Genomic DNA, 21,635 nt, shown 5'->3' with positions numbered 1-21,635 from the left:
TTGTTTGGAATATTAGGGGTGCTTCTAATAGGTTAGCCCGGGTGCATTGTAAGGAACTTGTTAGGAAATTTAGACCTGTTTTCTTTATTGTGGTTGAAACTCACTCCCCTTTTCAGCATTTAAAATTATTTTGGGAAAGGTTGGGGTATCACTCTGTTGGTATAGTAGAGGCACAGGGGCATAAGGGAGGTATTTGGTTTCTATCCTCTATGAAGGGTGTTTGTTGTAAGTTCATTGATGCTTTTGATCAGGGTGTTACTGTTGAGGTTCACTTTGATAATTTAATTTGGAGGTGTAGTGGTGTTTATGGCAGTCCTCAATTTAATAAAAGGGTTCTCCTTTGGGATTATCTTGTTGCACAATCCATGGTTTTTCAAGGACCTTGGATTGTTCTTGGTGATTTTAATGAAGTCAAATTTTCTCATGAATCTAAGGGCTGTCAATTTTCTCATCAAAGAGCAGACATGTTTGCTACTTCATTAGGGGATAGTGGTTTGTTTGATTTGAAGACTATCGGGAGGCAGTTTTCTTGGTACAGGAGGGTGAAAAATTATGTTGACGTGGCAAAAAAGCTTGATCGAGTCTGTATAAATAGTAGTTGGTTATCTATCTTTTCAGAGGCTTATGCAGAAGTTTTAAATAGGCTTCAGTCTGATCATTGCCCTATTCTGGTGCGTTGTAAAGGTCGTCCTCAGCCTAAAGGGAATCGACCTTTCCGATTTGTTGCTGCTTGGGCTACTCATCCTGGGTATAAAGATATTGTGAACCAGTCATGGTGGTCTGGTAATAGAGGAATTCATGGCAAGCTTTCAGAAGTACAGAAGAATTCACTAGAGTTTAACTCGAAGGTATTTGATAACATTTTTGTTAAGAAATGTGAATTAGAGCAGCAGATTAATTATTTACAAAAGCGTTTGGAAGTGGTGGATAGTATTTATTTGCGTCAGAAAGAGCAACAGTTGCTTGATGATTATAATAATACTCTAGTGCAAGAAGAGCTCTTATGGTTCCAAAAGTCCAGAGAGCAGTGGGTAAGGTTCGGGGATAGGAATACAAGATTCTTTCATATTCAAACTCTTGCGCGAAGGAAGCATAATAAGATTCATGGCTTTTTTCTCAAGGATGGAGTGTGGGAAACTGATCCAGAGGTTCTGAGTCAAGAAGCAGAGTCTTTCTATAAAAGCTTATTCTGTCATTTGGATGATGTTGATTTGGGTTGCCTTGGTGATGTGCCTCTTCCTTCTCTGAATGAGGAAGCTTGCAATAATCTTACGGCACCAGTTACTATGGAGGAAGTCAAAACAGCTGTTTTTCACATGAACTCTTTTAAAGCTCCAGGTCCGGATGGGTTTCAAGCTTTCTTCTTCAAAGAATATTAGGAGATCATTGGTCTTGATGTTTGGAAGATGGTTAAGCAGGCATTCTCCGGTGTTACTCTTGATCCGAGAATGTTGGAGACTTTACTGGTTCTCATTCCAAAGGTTGAATCACCGGTATCTATGAAAGATTTCAGGCCGATTAGTCTCTGCAATGTAGTTTACAAGATCATCACGAAGGTCCTTGTTAATAGGCTTCGTCCTCATCTTGCGGAGATTGTTGGCCCGCTTCAAGGAGGATTTATTCCGGGACGAGGAACTCCTGACAACATCATTATTGCTCAAGAAGTCCTCCACTTTATGAAGAAGACTAAATCAAAGAAAGGCACACTGGCCTTTAAGATTGATCTGGAGAAAGCTTATGACAGAGTTGACTGGATGTTTTTAGCTCATACCCTTAAGAGCTTTGGTTTTCCTATTCCTACACTTAATTTGATTATGAATTGTGTCACTGCTTCTTCCTTATCTATTCTTTGGAATGGGAGTCGTCTGAATGGCTTTACTCCTAGCCGAGGTCTTAGACAAGGAGACCCTATGTCACCCTATCTTTTTGTGTTGTGTATGGAGCGACTGGCATGCTTTATTAGTCATCAGGTTGATTTGGGCTTGTGGGAGCCGGTTGCTATTTCTAGAGGAGGACCAAGAATATCCCATTTAATGTTTGCGGATGACTTGCTTCTATTCTGTAAAGCTACAAAGAGACAAGTGCAAAATGTGATGTTGGTTTTAGAGACTTTTTGCAAAGCATCTGGGATGAAGATTAATGTGAAGAAGTCTAAAGCGCTTTGCTCCAAGAATGTCTCTACAACAAGGAAAGAGGTTTTCACTGGGGTATCCTCTATCAGATTTGTCCAGGATTTGGGCAAGTATCTTGGAGTTACCCTTAGCCATTCTAGAGTGACTCGTTCAGCTTTCAATGGTGTCCTGGATAAGATTCGGAGTAAGCTAGCAAGCTGGAAAGGGAGTTTACTCAATCGGGCTGGTAGACTCTGCTTGGTTAATTCTGTTGCCGCTGCTATTCCCACGTACCAGATGCAGGTCTCTATTTTTCCCAAAGGAATCATTAGTAAATTGGAGTCTATGATGAGGAATTTTCTTTGGAAAGGACAAGTTGATGGAAGAGGATTGAATCTTGTTAGTTGGAAGGTACTGGTTACTCCAAAAAAATATGGAGGTTTGGGGATTAGAGATCCTTATTGTGTAAATATTGTTCTTCTTGGGAAGCTAGTTTGGACTTTTTTCCAACAGCCAAACAAGCTATGGGTCCAATTATTGGATGCCAAATACCGATCATCTCAATATGACTGTTTTAGTTATCCTAAGAACAAGGACTCTCCCATTTGGAGGTGTCTTTGCAAGGCTTGGAAAGTGTTGAAGGATGAGTTTGCTTGGTGTATTAGAGATTTGAACCAGAATTTTTGGTTTTCTAGCTGGATGAGAGAAGGACGGTTATCTAATGAGATGGATTATGTCCACATTTCTGATTCGAATCTCCGGATACAAGATATTTGGTCGGTTGGTAGGTGGCATTTGGATACTCTTTATTCTCCTTTATCTCAAAATCTGAAAGATAATATTCTCTCTTACAATCCAGATGAACAAGCAGGTCCGGAAGTGGGTTGGTATTGGAGTGGGTCTGCTGCCAAAGTCTATGACTCACGCAATGGTTACTTGTGGTTGTGTAAGTAGCTGTTTGGTTGGGAGGAGAGGGAGAATTGGCTTTGGCTTTGGCGTCAGCTTGTTCCGGAAAAGCATAAGTTTTTGGCTTGGTTGTGTCTTAAGGAGGCTCTTCTTACTGCAAGTTTTCACTTTAGAAGAGGGATGTCGTCATCGGATAGGTGTCCAAGATGTCTTTCTAGCCAGGAATCGGTTATACATTGTATTCGGGATTGTCCAAAAGCTCAGCTTGTCTGGCAAAGGTTGGATATTCCTTGTCATCCTTTGGATTTGAAGAACTGGTTCTTGTATCATAGCAGAGAGCACCCGTTCAAGTTCTTTTCGGGACTTTGGTGGATATGGCGAGTAAGGAATAACGACATCTTTAATCCCCATGAAACCTGGCCTCCGGAAAAAGTCATTTGTCTGGCATTAACTTCAGAAAAGGAGCTTAGAAATATTTTTGAATTACAACGTATGTCCCTTCCCTCTACTCTAAATGGTTTTTGGAATCCCCCATCCATTGGTACTTTTAAGATTAATTGTGATGCTAGTTATTTTGGTTCGGATGATAGTGTTGGTTTTGCTTGTGTTATTAGAGATTGTAATGGGAGCTGGCAAAGGGGGTGTTTGGGAATGATTGAGAGTAATAGTATTCTTCAAGGAGAATTGTTTGCTATTTGGAGAGGATATCTCTTAGCTTGGGATGTGGGTCAACGAGATGTTATTTGTGAGACGGATTGTGTGGAAGCATTTAATCTTGTTACTCAAGATGGTTTTGGGTTTATTGATCCACCGGTGCTCAAAATAAGAGATATCATGCATTGGAATTGGCGTGTTGACTTTCGTTTGATTATGAGAGATGCAAACACGGTGACAGATACTATGACAAAGATGGCGATGAAGTTACAACTTTCGCATGTGGAGCTTCTTTCACCTTGGGAGGAGTTTAAGAGTAGTCTTAAACGGGACTGTCCCTCTATTTAAACAGTTCCTTGTTTTGTTTCTTTTGTTTTTCTTTGTTTAATTTATTTCAGTCACAAAAAAAAAATCCAAATTTATATTTATGAAGACTCTTGGGTCACTCAAGTTCAACGAGTTGAAACCTACCAAACTACCCTCGCTTGGAAAGTGCAACTAATTTATGTGGTGCTTCAATCCAAACCCAATTGTTTCATCTTCCAACACACGTTCAGATAGGTTCACCTTTTCACAAAGGGAAAAAATAAAAAATAAAAATTGGGATGTACAAGTTGCACCATTAAATCATCTCTCTTCAGTCTTCACTCTCTCTTCAACAAACAAGATTGGAAGAATATTTTCCATTTTAAAAATATAATCAACAACAACACACACACGACCCAACAAACAAGATTGGAAGAATATTTGCTGTACATAATCACTTTGTGGATGAAATTACTTGCTAAGTACTTCATGATCTAATTTCTAATTACATTAACTAATTTAAAATCTGTTTATATAACAGGGACTAAAATTTTTTGAGTTGATAATCTTTACGGAAGTTTAAAAAACATTTATTTAAATATGTGAATGTAATATGTATGGGCGCTTATAAATGATGTGCGAATGGTGTATCATATTCAAAAATATTAATGCATTGTGGAGTGCGAATAAGTACGGCAAGAATGTCAATGCTAGTGAAATGGGTGAAAATGAAAAATGAATTTTATAAAAAGTTATATTTTTTAGATATAAAAGGAGTACAAGTAGATACTGCAAGAATGTCAATGCTAGAGAAATGGGTGAAAATGAAAAATGACTTTTATAAAAAGTTATAATTTTTAGATATAAAAATTTCTTTTGATTTTAAATCAATGATAAAGTATTAAATTAGTCGCTAATGAGTAATAGCTCAAATGACATAGTCTCCTCATACTCAACTAAGAGATTGTGGGTTCGAGTCTCTTATCTTTAGTAAAAAAAAATATTAAATTAGTCGATAATTTAGAAAACATTTGATTAACATTATGATATGAACAAACTATAGGCAATTGATTGAACTCTGGTTTACCCCCAAATAACTGCCATTTTTTCTGGTCAGATTGTCGCAACTTAGCAAAGCTTCCACTTCACTTTTGGCATTATTATTAATTTGTGTCGGGGTGCACGCATGGGTTTATATAATTGAATAAAGATAAAGATACAACTGGAGTATTAAAATAGTGTTGCTTATTATTGTGTTTCCTACTTTCCTTTCATTTTTTTTGTTGTGAAAATAAAGCAGTCTTACATTATTGAATTAACTATATCTAAATATTACATTAACCTTAAAAAGGTTTCTGTCAACAAGCATATTAAGTATGATTTTTATAAAGTTAAAACCGTTAACTTTCTAAGCGTGTATTAAATATATTAAAATATTTAATTTTTAAAGAATATTTTAAAGAGTTCAATCCTAAGGTGATTCTCAAATTAATCATTTACACTAAAAAAATTTTTGAAATTTCAATTTTCAATTGTACTGTAAACATTCTCAAGATTAAAAATATTGCCTCACGCTAATCTTCTCATTCTCTTTTCCTTGAGTTACTTCTCACTTGGTTCATATCCTTTTTTATTGGATAAGACAAAACAATGACATTTTAGTTTTTACGCTCAATACTTTATGAAATGATATTATTTAATTTTAATGGTTGTACATATTTTGCGGGGATAAGAGGATTTGTGATTCATTAAAATTAAATGACATCGTTTCATTGATTTAACTTCAAAACTAAAATAACATTTTGTCTAAGCCAACATAAAAAAAAATGTGATAGATTACTTACAGAATGAAAAATAACTTGAAAAAAAAAAAAAGTGAATTAACATGGTGTAATTATTTTAATTTTAAAGAATTTTATAGACTTTTTTTTTTAATCGAAATGTTTGAGTCTCAAGATAAAAATAACATGAAAAAAGTTTCTCATTATTTCTGTCTTTTTTATTTTTTTATAGTATTCTCCCGCAGCAGTATTGAAGGATTTGTCAGCTGACCAACGAATTGTTACATACACAAAATAGGATTCAAATGGACCAACCCAATCTGATTTCATGATTTCTGTTTCTGTTACACATTACTACTAAACCCAAAAAAAAAAAAAAAATAATGGCTCTTATTAGAGCAAAAAAGAAAGAGAAAGAAAAAAAAGAAAACAATAATATAATAGTATAATACAATACAAAGGGAATCACACTTCTATTGATCATAGAGTTGCAAACTACTTTACATAATGACATGGGATTTTATCACCTTCCACCATTCTTAATTCAAGGAAGGCTCCAACCACCAGATAAGTACATATTAATTAATTAAGTTTCTATTCTAAGACAAACAAAAGCTAATAAAGACATTAAAATTAAAACTCCCTCCATTTCTCTTTTCATTTCATTTTCAGGTTAGTACTAAATTAAACTAATAGTTATGGATTTCTTCAATTAGAGTGATGATCATGTATCATCATGCAGTGATGGTACAGCAAGTATTATTTTTCAATCCAAGAAGCTTCATCTTCTTGTCCTTAATAGCTGGATCCTCAAACAATAGAACTTTGTCCTTGTCTCTAACACCAACCATGTGTAGAAATTCATTGTCATCTCTTTCTTTTCCTCTGAAGAGAAGCCTCTGTTCTCTTGGCTCCAAACTTGTCATAAGTGAAAGAATCACTTTTAATTCCCCTGCAAGTTATTATTACAATTTTTGTCAAACAACCACTTGAGGAAGATCTCAATTCTCAATTTTGATAGCTTTTATTTAAAAAAAAAAATATTTTTAGTTAATTTTTTTATGTATTTTGTGAAAAAAAATTAAAACACAATGGACCAACAACCCTTTTCCTAACTCCCTATCTAATTCAAGTATCCTACTATTCAATTCAATTAATTTATATTTTGAAAATTTAGAATGCATTTGGTTTTATATATTTTTTTTAATATTTTCTACTTATATAAACAATAACAAGTACACAAATTCTAAGAACAGAAGAAGACATTAAAATTAAAAAAAATGGCAAATCAAATATACTCTTCTTTTTTTTTGTTCTGCAGAATAAGAAGAGGGCTTAAGAAATTCAAAGTACAAAAATCATTTCTACATTCTTTAACCGAAGAGTGTTAGGAGCCAGCAACTTTTGTGTTTTGTAATTATCAATTGGCCATCAATAGTGTTTTAAATGGTGAGAGATCACTCACTTTTGTTTTGATGGTTAAGTGCTGGCCACAAAACACAAAAATTGCTAGCCCCTAGACTTTTCCTTTCTTAAACCCCAAACTAGAAAAAAAATAAAAAATAATAATAAAATTGATGATTTTGAGAGAACATAATACATACCAAAAGTAGAAGTGGCTTCAACAGAAATGTCATAGCATTGTGACACAGTTGAAACTCTAATTGTGATTATGCCTTCTCCATCATCACTAATTTTGTTGTTAAACTCCCTTTTCTGAACAAGCATGCCACCAGGCCTAAGTTCCCATTTGATCTCACCAACATTATTATTGTTGGTTTTGCATTCTTTCACTTCTTGGGTAGTAGTGTTCTCTTTCCCAACCTTGGAGCTGCTTCTATAAAACCTCTTTGTCCTAAACTTGATCATCATATTCTTGTATGTATGTGTCTTACACTAAGTGAGGATCAAATAATTAAAGTGAAGAAGAAGAAGAAGGTGTGGGGAGTTTATATAGTACAAGAAAATGTGAGAATGGGTTAAGAACACATGGAAGATAATATGGGGGTTTGTCTTTTATGCTGATTTTGTGAGAAGTGAGGCACATGGGGGGAGTGGGTGGTGCTTTATATTAACAACAAGCTTCCATGATTAACGGGCCTAATCACTATTTGGAATCAAAAATCAATTATATGTATATAGGTCGGTTGGTCTTCTAAATTGAAAACCAACTATCATTGATGTTAATAAATTTCAATAATAAGTCTCTAAATTGGTTCTTATTTTGTCATATTTAAATTAAAGATTTAAGTATTTTATACTCTAAAGTCTAAGGGCAAATTTTTAAAATATAACAATAGAAAATTTTTAATATTTTTAATGTATTTAATATGCTGAAAATGTAAAAAAAAAATTGAAATTTTTTATAAAATAATTCTTTTTATGATATGTTTAACCTATGCTCTTAGGTAGCATTTGGAAGAGAATAGAGACCGAGAGACAGAGATTAAAATAAATCTTAATATTGTATTTGGTGTAAGGTGGGAGATAAAAATTGAAATAAAAATAAAACTCTAATTTAATTTAAGGCAGAAACTCACCTGCAGTCAAATTCACATGAAGTTGCTTTTGGATAGCTGATATGTGTTACCATTTGGTTTTTAAAAAATTGGTTTATTTTATAAAAATGATTTAATTAAAAAACTAATTTAAATTGGACTAAGCAGTTATTTTTACTCACTTCTTCTTTGTTACACTCTTAAAATTCGTTTTCTTCTAATTTTTGAGAACTAATATCAAACTTTCAATTGGATATATTCGTCTTATTTGTATTTTTTAATCAAATTTATTATTTTAAATATATTTTTTAATTTATGTTTTTATTCACTTCTCTATGGATGATGAAAATTATTTAACAAATACGTCCCATTTGAAATTCAGGATGAAATTGATTGGATGTTGGACAATATTTTTGGGAGTTTTACTGTACACATCTTTGTGTAGAGTTAATACAGAGATTGATTGGGTTGCCATTACTTCCCATATTCAAGTCATTATAGGTAAAGTTAGTAAGGACAAGAAGAAGAACGTATCAAATTCATCATTTAGGAATTTAGAGATAACACACAGAAAAAATAATTTTTTTTATAGATAGTTATTTGATCTATTCAAATCGGTTTTTTTAATTAAACCATTTGTATAAAATAAATCGTTTTTTCTTTTAACCAAATGATAACATGTGTCAACCATTCAGAAACAACTTCATGTGAAGTCGACTGCAGGAGTTTCCGCCTTAATTTAATTTGCACAAAGAATAAAGTTGAAATTAATTAATTAAAATTAGGGTATTTTAAGTATGAAATATTTAAAATTTCAATGTCTGTCCTAAAAAATTTCAGTCTCTTATGTCCCAACTTTTTGGAGGTACTAAAATACTAAAATTTTAACTAAACTTTTAGTATCAATCTCTGAGCCAACAAACATAATACTAAATTTCAGTCCTCCAACCTCTATTCTAGTACCTCAAAACAAATGCTACCTTAGCTTAGAGCACAAGCTATATATAATTTATTAAGACAATCATTTAATTTTATTAAACATCTATATTTTAAAAGAAAAGAAAAAAGGCTACACTAGCCTTTATTAATGACAACCATTTTTATTCCTGTGATTATGATCTCTATTAATATTTTTAATAAATATTTAAAATATATAATAGCTATAAATTAATTATTGTTAGATATGTTAATTTAATTTGAAACAAAAATTGATAGAAATTAGTTTATGTTTACTCGAGTTAAACCTTAAAATGGTCTTTGATATTAATGTTGTGCATCAAAATCGTTTTTAGATTCTAACTACATCAATTACATTCTGAGATTGACAAAAATATATCACGTTAGTCTCTAATACATTTTCTGTTAACAACGTGATGATATAACTTGACGACATGGACTGTTAGTGACGTGTGTCACTCCATAGTTTGACCACATGTAATAATATAATGATGTGTTGACCAGTGACACATGGTATGCTAACATGGCAATTATGGCACTTGGCATAATGCTATTTGGCCATGTGTCAATTTGTGCCACGTATCACAACAGTATTCATCCATATGTTATCCACTATGTCATCATCGTAGATGCATCAAATTAGTTTATGACTTTACATTGACTCATTTTAGATGTTGAAATTGAATGTCGTGCATCAAACTAGCTCTTTCATTAATTTTTTCTCTTTTTTTATAAATTCAAAATTCTCAATATCTTTGAATGCATTAATTTTAATTTTAACTTCTTATATGTTTAAATATAAGTATTTTTATAAAATATTTTTTCTCCTGCAGGGATCTCTAACTACGATCTTGGAGCTGACGAGAAGACATTTCAAGCATCCTCGTTACCATCTTCGACCTCTTTCGTCTAGTCTAGACAAAAGAGATAGGAGATAGTAATGTGGGTACTTGAAATGCCTTCCATCTAGCCCATTTACACATAACCGAAAACGTGTATTTCATAAGAATAAAAAAAAATGTGTATTTTGATTCTTGATTTCTTGTTTAAAAAAAACGTATTTTTGGATAAAAAAATGTGTCTAATTAATTATATAATTCTTATTTTTAATAACATACTTATATATTATAAAATTTATCAATGTTAAATTATTATAGAAAAATTATATAATTAAAACTAAAATCTTAAAAAATTTATAAAAGTACTTTTATTTAAATAATATATAAAAAATATAATTAAAATTAGTGCATCCAAATATATTGAGAATTTTAAATTTTTAAAAAAATGAAAAAAACTGGTAAATGAATTAATTTGGTGCGCGACATTCAATTTTCGGGACTAAAACGAGTCACTTAATGCAAAGTGAGTGACTAATTTGGTACATCTACAATAATGACATAACGAATGACATGTGGACGAATACTGTTACGACACGTGTCATTGGTCAACCCATCAGCATACTATTACACGTGGCAAAACTATAAAATGTACGTGTCAATAACCGTTTACGTCATCAAACCATGTCATCACGCTATTAATAGAAAATGAGTTAAGAACTAACGTGGTGTACTTTTGTTATTCTCAGAAACGTAATTGATGCCATTAGAATTTTAGAGACCATTTTAGTGTATGATCTCAATTTTAAAGATCATTTTAAAGTTAACTCTTGTTTACTCTAATTTTAGTTTTGACTATTATACTCTAATCGCGAATATAAAAAAAATTCAGATTGTAGTTTTAATAGAAATCCCTTACTTAATAAATTGTAAAGTAGTTATTATAAGTTGATAAAATTTCTTAATATGGGGTAAATTAATTAGAAGAAAAAAAAGGTAAAATTATGGAGATTAAGAAACTTAATTATTAACCAACACAAAAATATAGCCAATATTCAGGCAACAAATACGTTGGACTACATAATTATTAGAAATTAACTTCTAAAAAAGGGCCTAATTAAAAATTTAAGAAATAAGAAATATCATATTATCCTTTTTCTTTCACTCTATTTTTTGGTATAGAAAGTGTAAGATAATAAGCCACCAGTGGCAATTGTAAACAATGTATGGGACAGTTAGACACTAAGGTAGCGTTTGTTTTGAGGTAATGAGATAGAGATCGAGAAACTCAGATTCAGTATTGTGTTTGTTAATTCAGAGACTGGTATTAAAATTTCTGTCTCTGTCTCTAAAATTTTAGTATTTCAGTACCTCCAAAAAGTAGAGACACAGGGGACTGAAATTTTTAGAGATAAAGACTGAAACTTTAATAACATTTTATACTTAAAATACTTTCATTTCAATTAATTAATTCCAATTTTACCCTTTGTACAAATTAAATTAGAGTTTTATTCATGTTTCAATTCCTGTCTCTCATTTTACACCAAACAGAATACTGAGATTTATTTCAATCCCTGTCTCTTAGTCTCTATCTCTCAGTCTTAATCTTTTTATCTCTGTCTCTCCACCAAACGCTACTTAAGTATCGTATCTTTATTCACTTCTCTTTTAAATTTGTGTCAAAGCTATGAAAACAAGCTCTTATGTGGGGAGGTGCAAACTAATGAGAAAACAGAATTGGTGGAAGCTAAGTTAACATTCAAATCTCTCACTTTATTCTAGATGCTTAGTTTTTTTTATATATATAGCTAACGTTTATTTTCAAAAACTGATATTGAGATTAGAGGATTGATATTGAGTATTGTATTTAGTGATTAAAATTAAAATTTTAATTTTGGAATACAAAATTTTAGTTCATCAGTACTTTTAGAAAATGAAGATATAGAAAACTAAAATTTTTTAGAATAAAGATAAAATTTTAAATTTACTCTTCAATCTCTATATTTATCTTAAATTAAACAATAAACATAATATTAAGATATAATTCAATTCCATATATTTTACACTAAACACAATATAAAAATTTAATTTAGATTTTATTTTTCAGTGTCTATGTCTGGGTCTCAATTTTTCTTTCAAATGCAATTATAGAGTGTATAATAATCAATAAATAAGGGGATAAATAAAAAGAAAATGTTAGAACATCTTTTTTTTTTTTTACCAAAGATAGAATGTTAGAACATCATTAAACTAATAAAATATACAAGTTGCATTCTTGGTCAAATTTAATTATATAAAAAAGTATTTATATTGTAAGATGGAACGAGTATTCATTAAGAAGTTTAAAATAAAAAATTCAGAAAAAGAGTAAATATGTTTAATAAATATTTCCCTATTTTATAATGTGAATATTTATTATTTGTTTTACTTAACATATATTGTATATAGTGAATAAAATTGAAGTAAAAGAATATTTAATAATATTTCATTAATATATGTAACTAGGAAGAAACCTTATGTTTCTCTTCGTTCTTGCCTTTTCCTTTTACCTTAATTAATAACTATAAGATATTACATGATTACTAATAGTTTTATAAGCACATATATAATAATCAACATATAGTTGATATAAAAAATAATAAAAAACTTAATTAATCAAGTATATATATATGTCCTCTTTATTTTGTTAAAAAGAAAGAATAAAAATAAGATTATTAACTACATATAACTAAAAGATTGTTGGCCACCTCAATTAGCGTTCTTCTTCTTCTCTCTGTTATTTTTTTTTTTTTTACCAAAGATAGGAGACTCTAATTCGCAACTTTTTAATTGAGTATGGAGAGATTATGCCATTTAAGCTATAACTCATTGGCTTCTTCTTCTCCTTCTCTTTGTTTAAAGCTAAAAATAATAGATGTTTTATCAAGAGAACATGGAGCTACTATTAATATAATTAAAGGATAAAGTGTGCAAAAGAAAAATACATCTCTTATCCGATATATATATATATATATATATATATATACACACACAAAAGGACATGCTATAACATGTTCTTTTAACATCTCCAATACTTTGGCTAATGAGAAGTTGATGTTATATCGTTACACATGTTATTTTATTCCGGTTCAAATAAAAATATTTTAAGACGATTTAAATAAGATAGTTTTATTCATACTTAATATATATCTGATAGTTGAATTAACATATAGATCAGCCGACTTGATATTAATAATGAATTGGTTGCAGGATTAGGATCAGGGGCCTTGGCTTTCACTCACCAAAAAAATTTTATATCATGATTAAAAGATTTTAATATCAAAATTAAAAAATTTATGTGTCACAGTAAAATTTTGATTTTATTTTATTTTTTTTCAAACAACTCATTTTCTTTTTTTTTTCATATTTTTTTCACATTCTCATAATTTTTTATTTTATTTTCTAAGAAAAATAACAAAAAGAAACAAAGAAAAAAATAAAATAAAATAATTATGTAAATTTTTTTTAGTTTATCTTTTTTGAAAATAAATATAAAAACTTTTTAAAAAAATACATAATTTTATGAATAAAAATACAGAAATTCTACATAAAATAAAAAGAAGTCAAAAAAAGAAAAACGATAGCATCAAGTCCAGAACTTTAATATTTTAGTGTTAGAATTAAAAAATGTTAGTGTCAAAATTAATAATAAATTTTTATATTACGGTTAAAAAACTTTAGTATTATATTTTATGTAAAAAAAATTATCAAAGAGTGTAATTTATGCATATGTGTATGAATAACTTTTATTAGATTTAGACCAATTTAATTAGACTCAATTATAAAAATAATTAGATTACAATAAGACTGATGTTTATAATTTAATGGGTAAAGTATATTTTTTGTTCCTGAAATTTTACAAAAATTTTAAAAATATTCCTAAGTTTTATTTTGTTTTAATTTTGTCCCAAAAATTTTCGATTTGCATCAAATATACTCCTGACAGCTAATTTTTCAAAAATTTAAAACCAATTCAACAACAATTTCATAAGAACAACCCTCAATACAAGCAAATCAAGCATAATTTTCATACATTATTGTTAGATTGGTCTTAAATTTTTTTGAAAATTTAGCCGTCGAAGGTATATTTGATACAAATCGAAAACTTTTGGAATAAAATTGAAACAAAATAAAACTTATGGATATTTTTAAAACTTTTATTAAATTTTAGGGACAAAAAATATACTTTACCCTAATTTAATTTAGCAAGTAAAAGAAATCCTTATCGACAATTAGCCGTGTGAAGATTAAAAATAAAAAAGACAATTCTTTTAATTTATGTTGGCCATCTACTAAAAAAGCTATTTTGTATATTATGAACAATAAACTGCTGAAAAAAGTGAAAAATATTCTTTTGTTGTAATTATTGACAAAAAGATTTTATCATGACCTACAAATCTACAATAATACCGTCGATAAAATTATATAATATTATAAACGGTGTCAGAGGTTGTTAGTAATAACTAATAATAACAACCATTATTCCAACAGGATTTTTTTCCGATAAGCTCTAACTGAAGACTCAGCTGTCTGTAAAATTAATTATGATACCTTAAAGTCCTTAATTAAACAATTTATATTTGTAATTATACTTCATAAATAATATAATAAAATTACAAAAATATAGCAGTAAAATGCATTTATTTTCCTTTTTATGGTAATTAAAAGAAAAAAAGGAGCAAGAATCAACATCACATTAAATTCATTTGAAAATGAAAACTTTTAAAAGTTTTTGTTAGTCCATAATATCATAACCGATATTCACGTGTTATGTTTATAAGGGGATGCACCTGCTACCTGTTTTGGATTCCAAAATAGGACAATACATACCGACATTTCAACTTAATAATGAACTCTCAAATTTAAATCCTAAGGCAAATTCTGTGTGTGTTATTTATCTGTTATAATTTAATAAGTTTTTTAAAAAATCTATGTCTACACTAAAATAAACTATTATAATTAGTCATTATGTATTTATTTATAAATATATATAATTTTATACTAATAATTAATTTTACAAAAATACTATTTGTATATTAAAATCAGCTACTAATTAAAATTAGTTATTAAGGTAGCGTTTGTTTTGAGGTACTAAGACCTTAATATTATGTTTGTTAGTTCAGATACTGGTACTAAAATTTCTGCTTCTGTCTCCGAAATTTCAATATTTCAGTACCTCCAAAAAGTAGGGACACAGGGGACTAAAATTTTTAAAGATGGAGACTGAAACTTTAATAACATTTTATACATAAAATACATTCATTTCAATTAATTAATTCCAATTTTATCCTTTATGCAAATTAAATTAGAATTTCATTCTTGTTTCAATTTCTGTCTCCTATTTTGCACCAAACAGAATATTGAGATTTATTTCAATTTCTGTCTCTTAGTCTCTGTCTCTCAGTATCAGTTTTTCTGTCTCTGTCTCTCCACCAAATGCTACCTAATGTATTTATATAAATACATGTGTAGTTTAATTTATTTTTAATATATATTTATATTCTAACATATATTTTATACTGTGACTAATTTTAATGGCTAATTTTAATGTACATATAGTATAACTCATAATTTTAATATATACATAACATAGTAAAAATATTTAATCTTCTATTTGAAAGGGGGCAGTTAGTTTTATTCTTGTTTGCCTCCCAAGCTTTTGAGAAAAAAACTTTATAACAATTGCATTGACTATATTCTCTTCATTCGTTACATATATAAACTAAGGAAAACTTGAACGTTATGTGATTAAACTACTAGCTTATTTTCATATAGGGCGATAAATTTCAATTAATACAAAACTTATTATCTTTCTTCAAATTACATCATTGTTAGAGGTAATTGTTTTAAAATTGAAAATTAATTCTATCTAATAAATATTATAAATGTGACAAATATTTAAAATCTTAAAAAATACAAATATTTAAAATAAACACTCAAACCGATCTTTAAAAGATATACATATATTATTTTAAAAGAAGACTAATTTATTATATAATGATATTTTTTATATTTAATTATTTTATAATAAAATTTATTAATAATTTATTTATTAAAATTTGACTGAAAACGAGGAGGAATTAATTTGTTTGGTGAAAATAACTTTCAAAAAAATTTAACAAGTAAAAATTAGTTAGAAATTAAAATAATTGATTTAAAATTTGATAGAGACTAATTTAATTTATTTACTCCAAATATTTATTTAGACAAAAGACAATCAATCAGATTGAGAGTCTCCTCTTTATTTGTCTTTAAATTAGTACAATGATTTTATTACTACTCTTAAAACAATAGCAATAATAATTCATAAGAGGGGGCTCCACTTCCACATGATAGGAACATGAGAAGACATAACACCAAAGGAACAATGAATCCATGCACCCCAATTGCCCATGTAATATAATTTTTTTGTGATTTTTCAGGTTTTATGGTTAGATGCAATTGGCAATTTACAAAGATATATATATATGGATTGTAAATTAAAGTCGATCCCTTCACGCACCCCCACATATATATATACTACAAGGATTTTATGCGCAACAATTATTTTGCTTCAGCAAGTGCCATGTTTCGTGAACATGTGGAATATTTAAGATTTTATTCTTATTCTTGTTCAATAATGATGTTCTCCTGGTAATTGTGATTATCATTTTGTAGTTCGGTCTTTAATAAAGCATTCATGTAATGGAAGTTTCGGAGAGTTTATTTTCGGATATTGACATTGGGATTGAAAATTTGAGATTTTATATTGTATTAAAATAAAACTAAAATTTTAGTTCTTTCAACATTTTTTAAAAATAACTAAAGATACACGAAGCTGAAGAGAATGTATTGGGAGACAATAATATTAGTATATATATTAAACCACTCTTACACCTTAGCTCATGACAATAATAAAGACGTCTCACGGTCCACAAATTCAACTCAACAGAATACACAAATTAAATTATAATTTAGTCTTTATCTTATCTTATAGTTATCTTGATCTTTATCTATATCTTATCTTTATCTACTTTTATCTTTCATAGGTCAATATTCTATATATACTTAATTTTACCTTCATAGTTTACAATTCATTCAATCAACAATCAATAAAATTTCTTCATCTTTTTCTTTCACAATTCTTTTATTTTTTTATTCTTTCACAATTTTATTATGGTATCAGAGCTCCTCTTGAGCTTTGCTGACATCCATGGATCAAGGAGAAAGGGCATACCAGCAACTTCATTCGGAGTCTCTTTTGGACCTTTCGTCAGCCCAACACTTTTCTTTTATGGCACTTTCTTTCAATGAAGAAGCTCGTCCTTCAAACAAACTTGAGTTTCTGACAAATCCAACTACTTATTATCTTTGTTCTTTCAATACCTTTTCTACTGTTAACAATTCTTCAAATCGAGATTCATTCTTGAATACTTGGATCATTGATTCTGGTGCCACAGATCACATTGCATCAAATTTGTCTTGGTTTATTTCTTACACACAAATTTCTCCTATTATTGTTCATTTACCAAATGGTTCTCGAACTACTGTTTCTTATAAAGGCATCGTTCAATTTTCACCATCCTTGGTTCTTCATGATGTTCTTTATTTACCTCATTTCAACTTTAATATTATCTCTGTTTCAAAAATTACTTCAGCACTCATATGTGAACTCACTTTTTCATCTTCTTCTTGCACTCTACAGAGCAACAATTTGGGAACAATTGATTTGGCCAGAATGAGAGAGGGATTATATGTCTTTGAACCCAATTTCGGTAAAAATTCATCCACTACACACTCCATAAATTCCATCCAATCTCCACCCACTACACCTTCCAATATATGACATTTTCGTTTAGGACATCTTTCTGGGCAAAGAATTAATCATTTACATAAACAATTTCCTTTTATCTCTATGCATCATGATGAGGCTTGTGACATTTGTCATCTTTCTAAACAAAAGAAACTTTCATTTTCTCAAAATTTTAACAAAGCCAATGCAAGTTTTGATTTATTACACTTTGATATTTGGGGTCCGTTTCGACAAAATTCTATTCATAATCATAAATATTTTTTTACTATTGTTGATGATTTTAGCCGCTTTACATGGGTTACTTTATTAAAATCAAAAGGAGAAGTACAGAATCAAATAAAAAATTTTATTACTTTAATTAAAACACAATTCAACTCCAAAGTCAAAACTATTCGTTCCGATAATGGACCAGAATTTATTTTACCTGATTTTTATGCTTCAAAGGGCATTATTCATCAACGTAGTTGTGTTGAAACTCCTCAACAAAATGGAAGGGTAGAACGCAAGCATCAACATATTTTGAATATAGCTCGTGCTCTTATGTTTCAATCTAATTTACCATCATCTTTTTGGTCTTATGCTGTTAGACATGCTGTTTATTTACTTAATAGAGTTCCATCATCCGCAAATAATTTTAAAACACCATTTGAGATTTTATTCAATCATCCACCAAATTATCATGACATTAAAGTTTTTGGATGCTTATGTTTTATTTCTACCCAAATGGCAAATAGATCAAAATTTGATCCAAGAGCCAAAAAGGCTGTATTTATTGGCTTTCAATCTGGTTTTAAAGGGTATATTGTTTATGTTTTAGAAGATAAAAGAATTGAGATTTCTAGAAACATGATTTTTTATGAAAAGATCTTGCCCTTAGTCACAAAAAATGTCCAATTCCAGACACTCAGCCCAACATTGCCAAACACACCTTCTCAAAAACAAGATTCAGTTAGTCTTCCAGTTGAACCCTCACCTATACCCATTGACCCAACTCCATCTAGTTCTTTATTTTCTCCAACAACCTCTCCTTCTTCCTCACTATCGTTTCCTAACCAAGTTGAACCCATGACCACCGAATCACTTTCAACACTAGACACCAATCCACCATCACCTTCTCATCCCCCATCACCTTCTTCACCACCTGAGCAACCCCATCCTCGTCATTCTGACCGGCCTCACTGACCTCCAGCATATCTCTCTAATTACTTGTGTAATTCCTCTCTCATCTCTACAAATCAATCTCCCTCAAAGTGCAAGTATCCTTTATCTTCAGTCATGTCTTTTTCTTCTCTTTCATCTTCACATAAAAAGTTTCTTTTATCTCTACATTCTGACATTGAGCCAAAGTCTTTTAAGGACGCCAATCAACACTCTAATTGGCGTAGTGCTATGAAAGATGAGTTGGATGCTCTTGAGCTAAACAAAACTTGGCGTCTTGTTGATTGCCCTGCAGGGGTTAAGCCGGTTGGCTGTAAATGGGTCTATCGCATCAAACGCAAGCCTGATGGTTCAGTTGATCGATATAAAGCACGCCTTGTGGCTAAAGGGTTCACTCAAACTGAAGGTGTTGATTTCTTGGAAATTTTTTCCCCTGTTGTCAAGCCTGCCACTATCAGATTAGTTTTGGCATTGGCCTCTATGAAGCATTGGCCTATACATCAATTGGATGTCAATAATGCTTTCTTACATGGGGATCTTTCTGAGGATGTTTATATGACTCTGCCACCCGGATTTATATCTCCTAAACCGAATCAATGCTATAAGCTACTAAAGTCACTGTATGGTTTACGACAATCTAGTCATATGTGGTATGACAAACTTTCTCATCTTTTGCTATCTCATGGATATCAGCAGACCTCATCTGATTATAGTTTATTTGTCAAATTCATTGGTGATCAAATTTCTATCCTTTTAGTCTATGTTGACGACATTGTTCTCACTGGTAATTCCATTTCTGAACTTGCTGCCATTAAGTTTATTTTACACCAACACTTCCGAATTAAAGAATTGGGCCCATTAAAATATTTTTTGGGTATTGAAGTTGCTCAATCAGAGAAGGAAATTTGCTTATCTCAGAAAAAATATTGTCTTGATCTTTTGGAGGATTCTGATTTATTAGGTGCTAAACCTGCCTCTGTTCCAATGGATAGTACCACAAGATTATATCAAGACAAAAGTCCCTTGCTATCCGACCCTTTTGTATATCGTCGTTTGGTTGGCCGTCTTATCTATCTCACCACTACTCGACCGGACATCATGTATGCCACTCAACAATTAAGTCAATTCATGGCATCTCCTACTGAATCTCATTTTCAAGCTGCCAAGCATGTGTTACGATATCTGAAAACTAGTCCCGGCAAAGGACTTTTCTTTCCAAGGGAATCAGAAATTCAGCTTCTCGGCTTCAGTGACTCTGATTGGGCCATATGTCCTGACACTCGGCGATCTTTAACAGGTTATTGTTTCTTCTTAGGTAGTTCTTTAGTCTCTTGGAAGACCAAGAAGCAAACCACCGTTGTCCGCTTTTCCACAGAAGCAGAATATCGTGCACTTGCCAACACAACTTGTGAACTTCAATGGATATTAAATGTGTTACAATTTTTACGCATCTCTTCTATCCGCCCACCAGTTTTATATTGTGATAATCAGAGTGCTCTTCATATTGCTGCTAACCCGGTTTTTCATGAACGGACCAAACATTTAGAGGTTGATTATCACTTGGTTCGACAAAAAGCTCAAGCAGGAGTGATGAAACTTCTCCCAATTCCCTCTTCTGGGCAACTAGCTAACATCTTCACCAAGCCTTTATCTCCTCAACTCTTCTATCTTAATCTGAATAAGCTTAGTGTTCTTGGCATCTTTCATCCTCCAACTTGCGGGGGCGTATTAAACCACTATTCCACCTTAGCCCATGACAACAATAAAGACGTCTCACGGCCCACAAATTCAGCCCAACAGAATACACAAATTAAATTATAATTTAGTCTTTATCTTATCTTATAGTTATCTTCATCTTTATCTATATCTTATCTTTATCTACTTTTATCTTTCATAGGCCAATACTCTATATATACTTAATTTTACCTTCATAGTTTACAATTCATTCAATCAACAATCAATAAAATTTCTTCATCTTTTTCTTTCACAATTCTTTTATTTTCCTATTCTTTCACAATTTTATTAATATAATGTATACAATAAACTAAAAAAAATAAATATTAAATTCTTAATTAATGATTTTAAAATTTTCTTGTAAGTCAATTTTTTTTAAATAAACCTTAACATAAGGTTTATACAGTGGTATATTTTGGGTGGAAAATATTTTGTTTCGATTGCATATGATAATCTCTCTTTTTATATATATTGTTATAATTTTTTAGTAATAGATATTTATATGTAGTTATTTTCATATGAATGATGACGGAGAACTATTAGATAATTTAAGAAGTTTAATTAAATTATTATCTAATAATTTTTAATTATTAACTTTATATAAAATAATAATTATATGTGAATTTTTATCATATATAATTTTTTTTTTCAAATTACGATTTATAACTGCAATTTTGAAAAGAAAATAGCACTCCGTAACTATAATTTACAACAAGAAAGATTCTATGGTACTTATCCTAAAAATCAACATATTATGTTGTTAATAGGTGGTATATTAAGAGGCTGCCCATATGTGAATTTAAGGATCCTTTAAAATGTAGTTTATACTTTATAGCTTACTAAAGAGTTTTTTTTTTTTGGTT

The 21,635-nt window shown here is 30.2% G+C and overlaps 1 protein-coding gene across 1 annotated transcript; it reads right to left on the bottom strand.

Annotated features, from left to right (window-relative positions):
* Nucleotides 1–6,172: 6,172 nt before the first annotated feature.
* LOC107621757 (BAG family molecular chaperone regulator 2-like) lies at nucleotides 6,173–7,796 on the bottom strand. The gene is made up of 2 exons (XM_016323762.3): nucleotides 7,363–7,796; nucleotides 6,173–6,710 (listed from the first exon to the last, which is right to left on the bottom strand). The coding sequence occupies exons 1-2, from the start codon at nucleotides 7,628–7,630 to the stop codon at nucleotides 6,493–6,495; spliced, it is 486 nt and encodes a 161-aa protein (XP_016179248.1). The 5' UTR covers nucleotides 7,631–7,796; the 3' UTR covers nucleotides 6,173–6,492.
* Nucleotides 7,797–21,635: the final 13,839 nt, after the last annotated feature.

The sequence above is a fragment of the Arachis ipaensis genome, chromosome B10, assembly GCF_059453495.1.
Source record: "Arachis ipaensis isolate K30076 ecotype BB chromosome B10, ASM5945349v1, whole genome shotgun sequence".
NCBI classification, from domain to species: domain Eukaryota; kingdom Viridiplantae; phylum Streptophyta; class Magnoliopsida; order Fabales; family Fabaceae; genus Arachis; species Arachis ipaensis.
Note: the sequence above shows the minus strand (reverse complement) of the source record. Positions and strands in the feature narration are given on the sequence as shown.

What these genes read in the sequence shown, in the direction of transcription:
- LOC107621757 (XM_016323762.3), bottom strand. Translation starts at nt 7,630, where the DNA reads ATGATGATCAAGTTTAGGACAAAGAGGTTTTATAGAAGCAGCTCCAAG. An exon ending in TGAAGCCACTTCTACTTTTG is followed by an intron (nt 6,711 to 7,362) that starts GTATGTATTATG and finishes AATAACTTGCAG; the next exon opens with GGGAATTAAAAGTGATTCTT.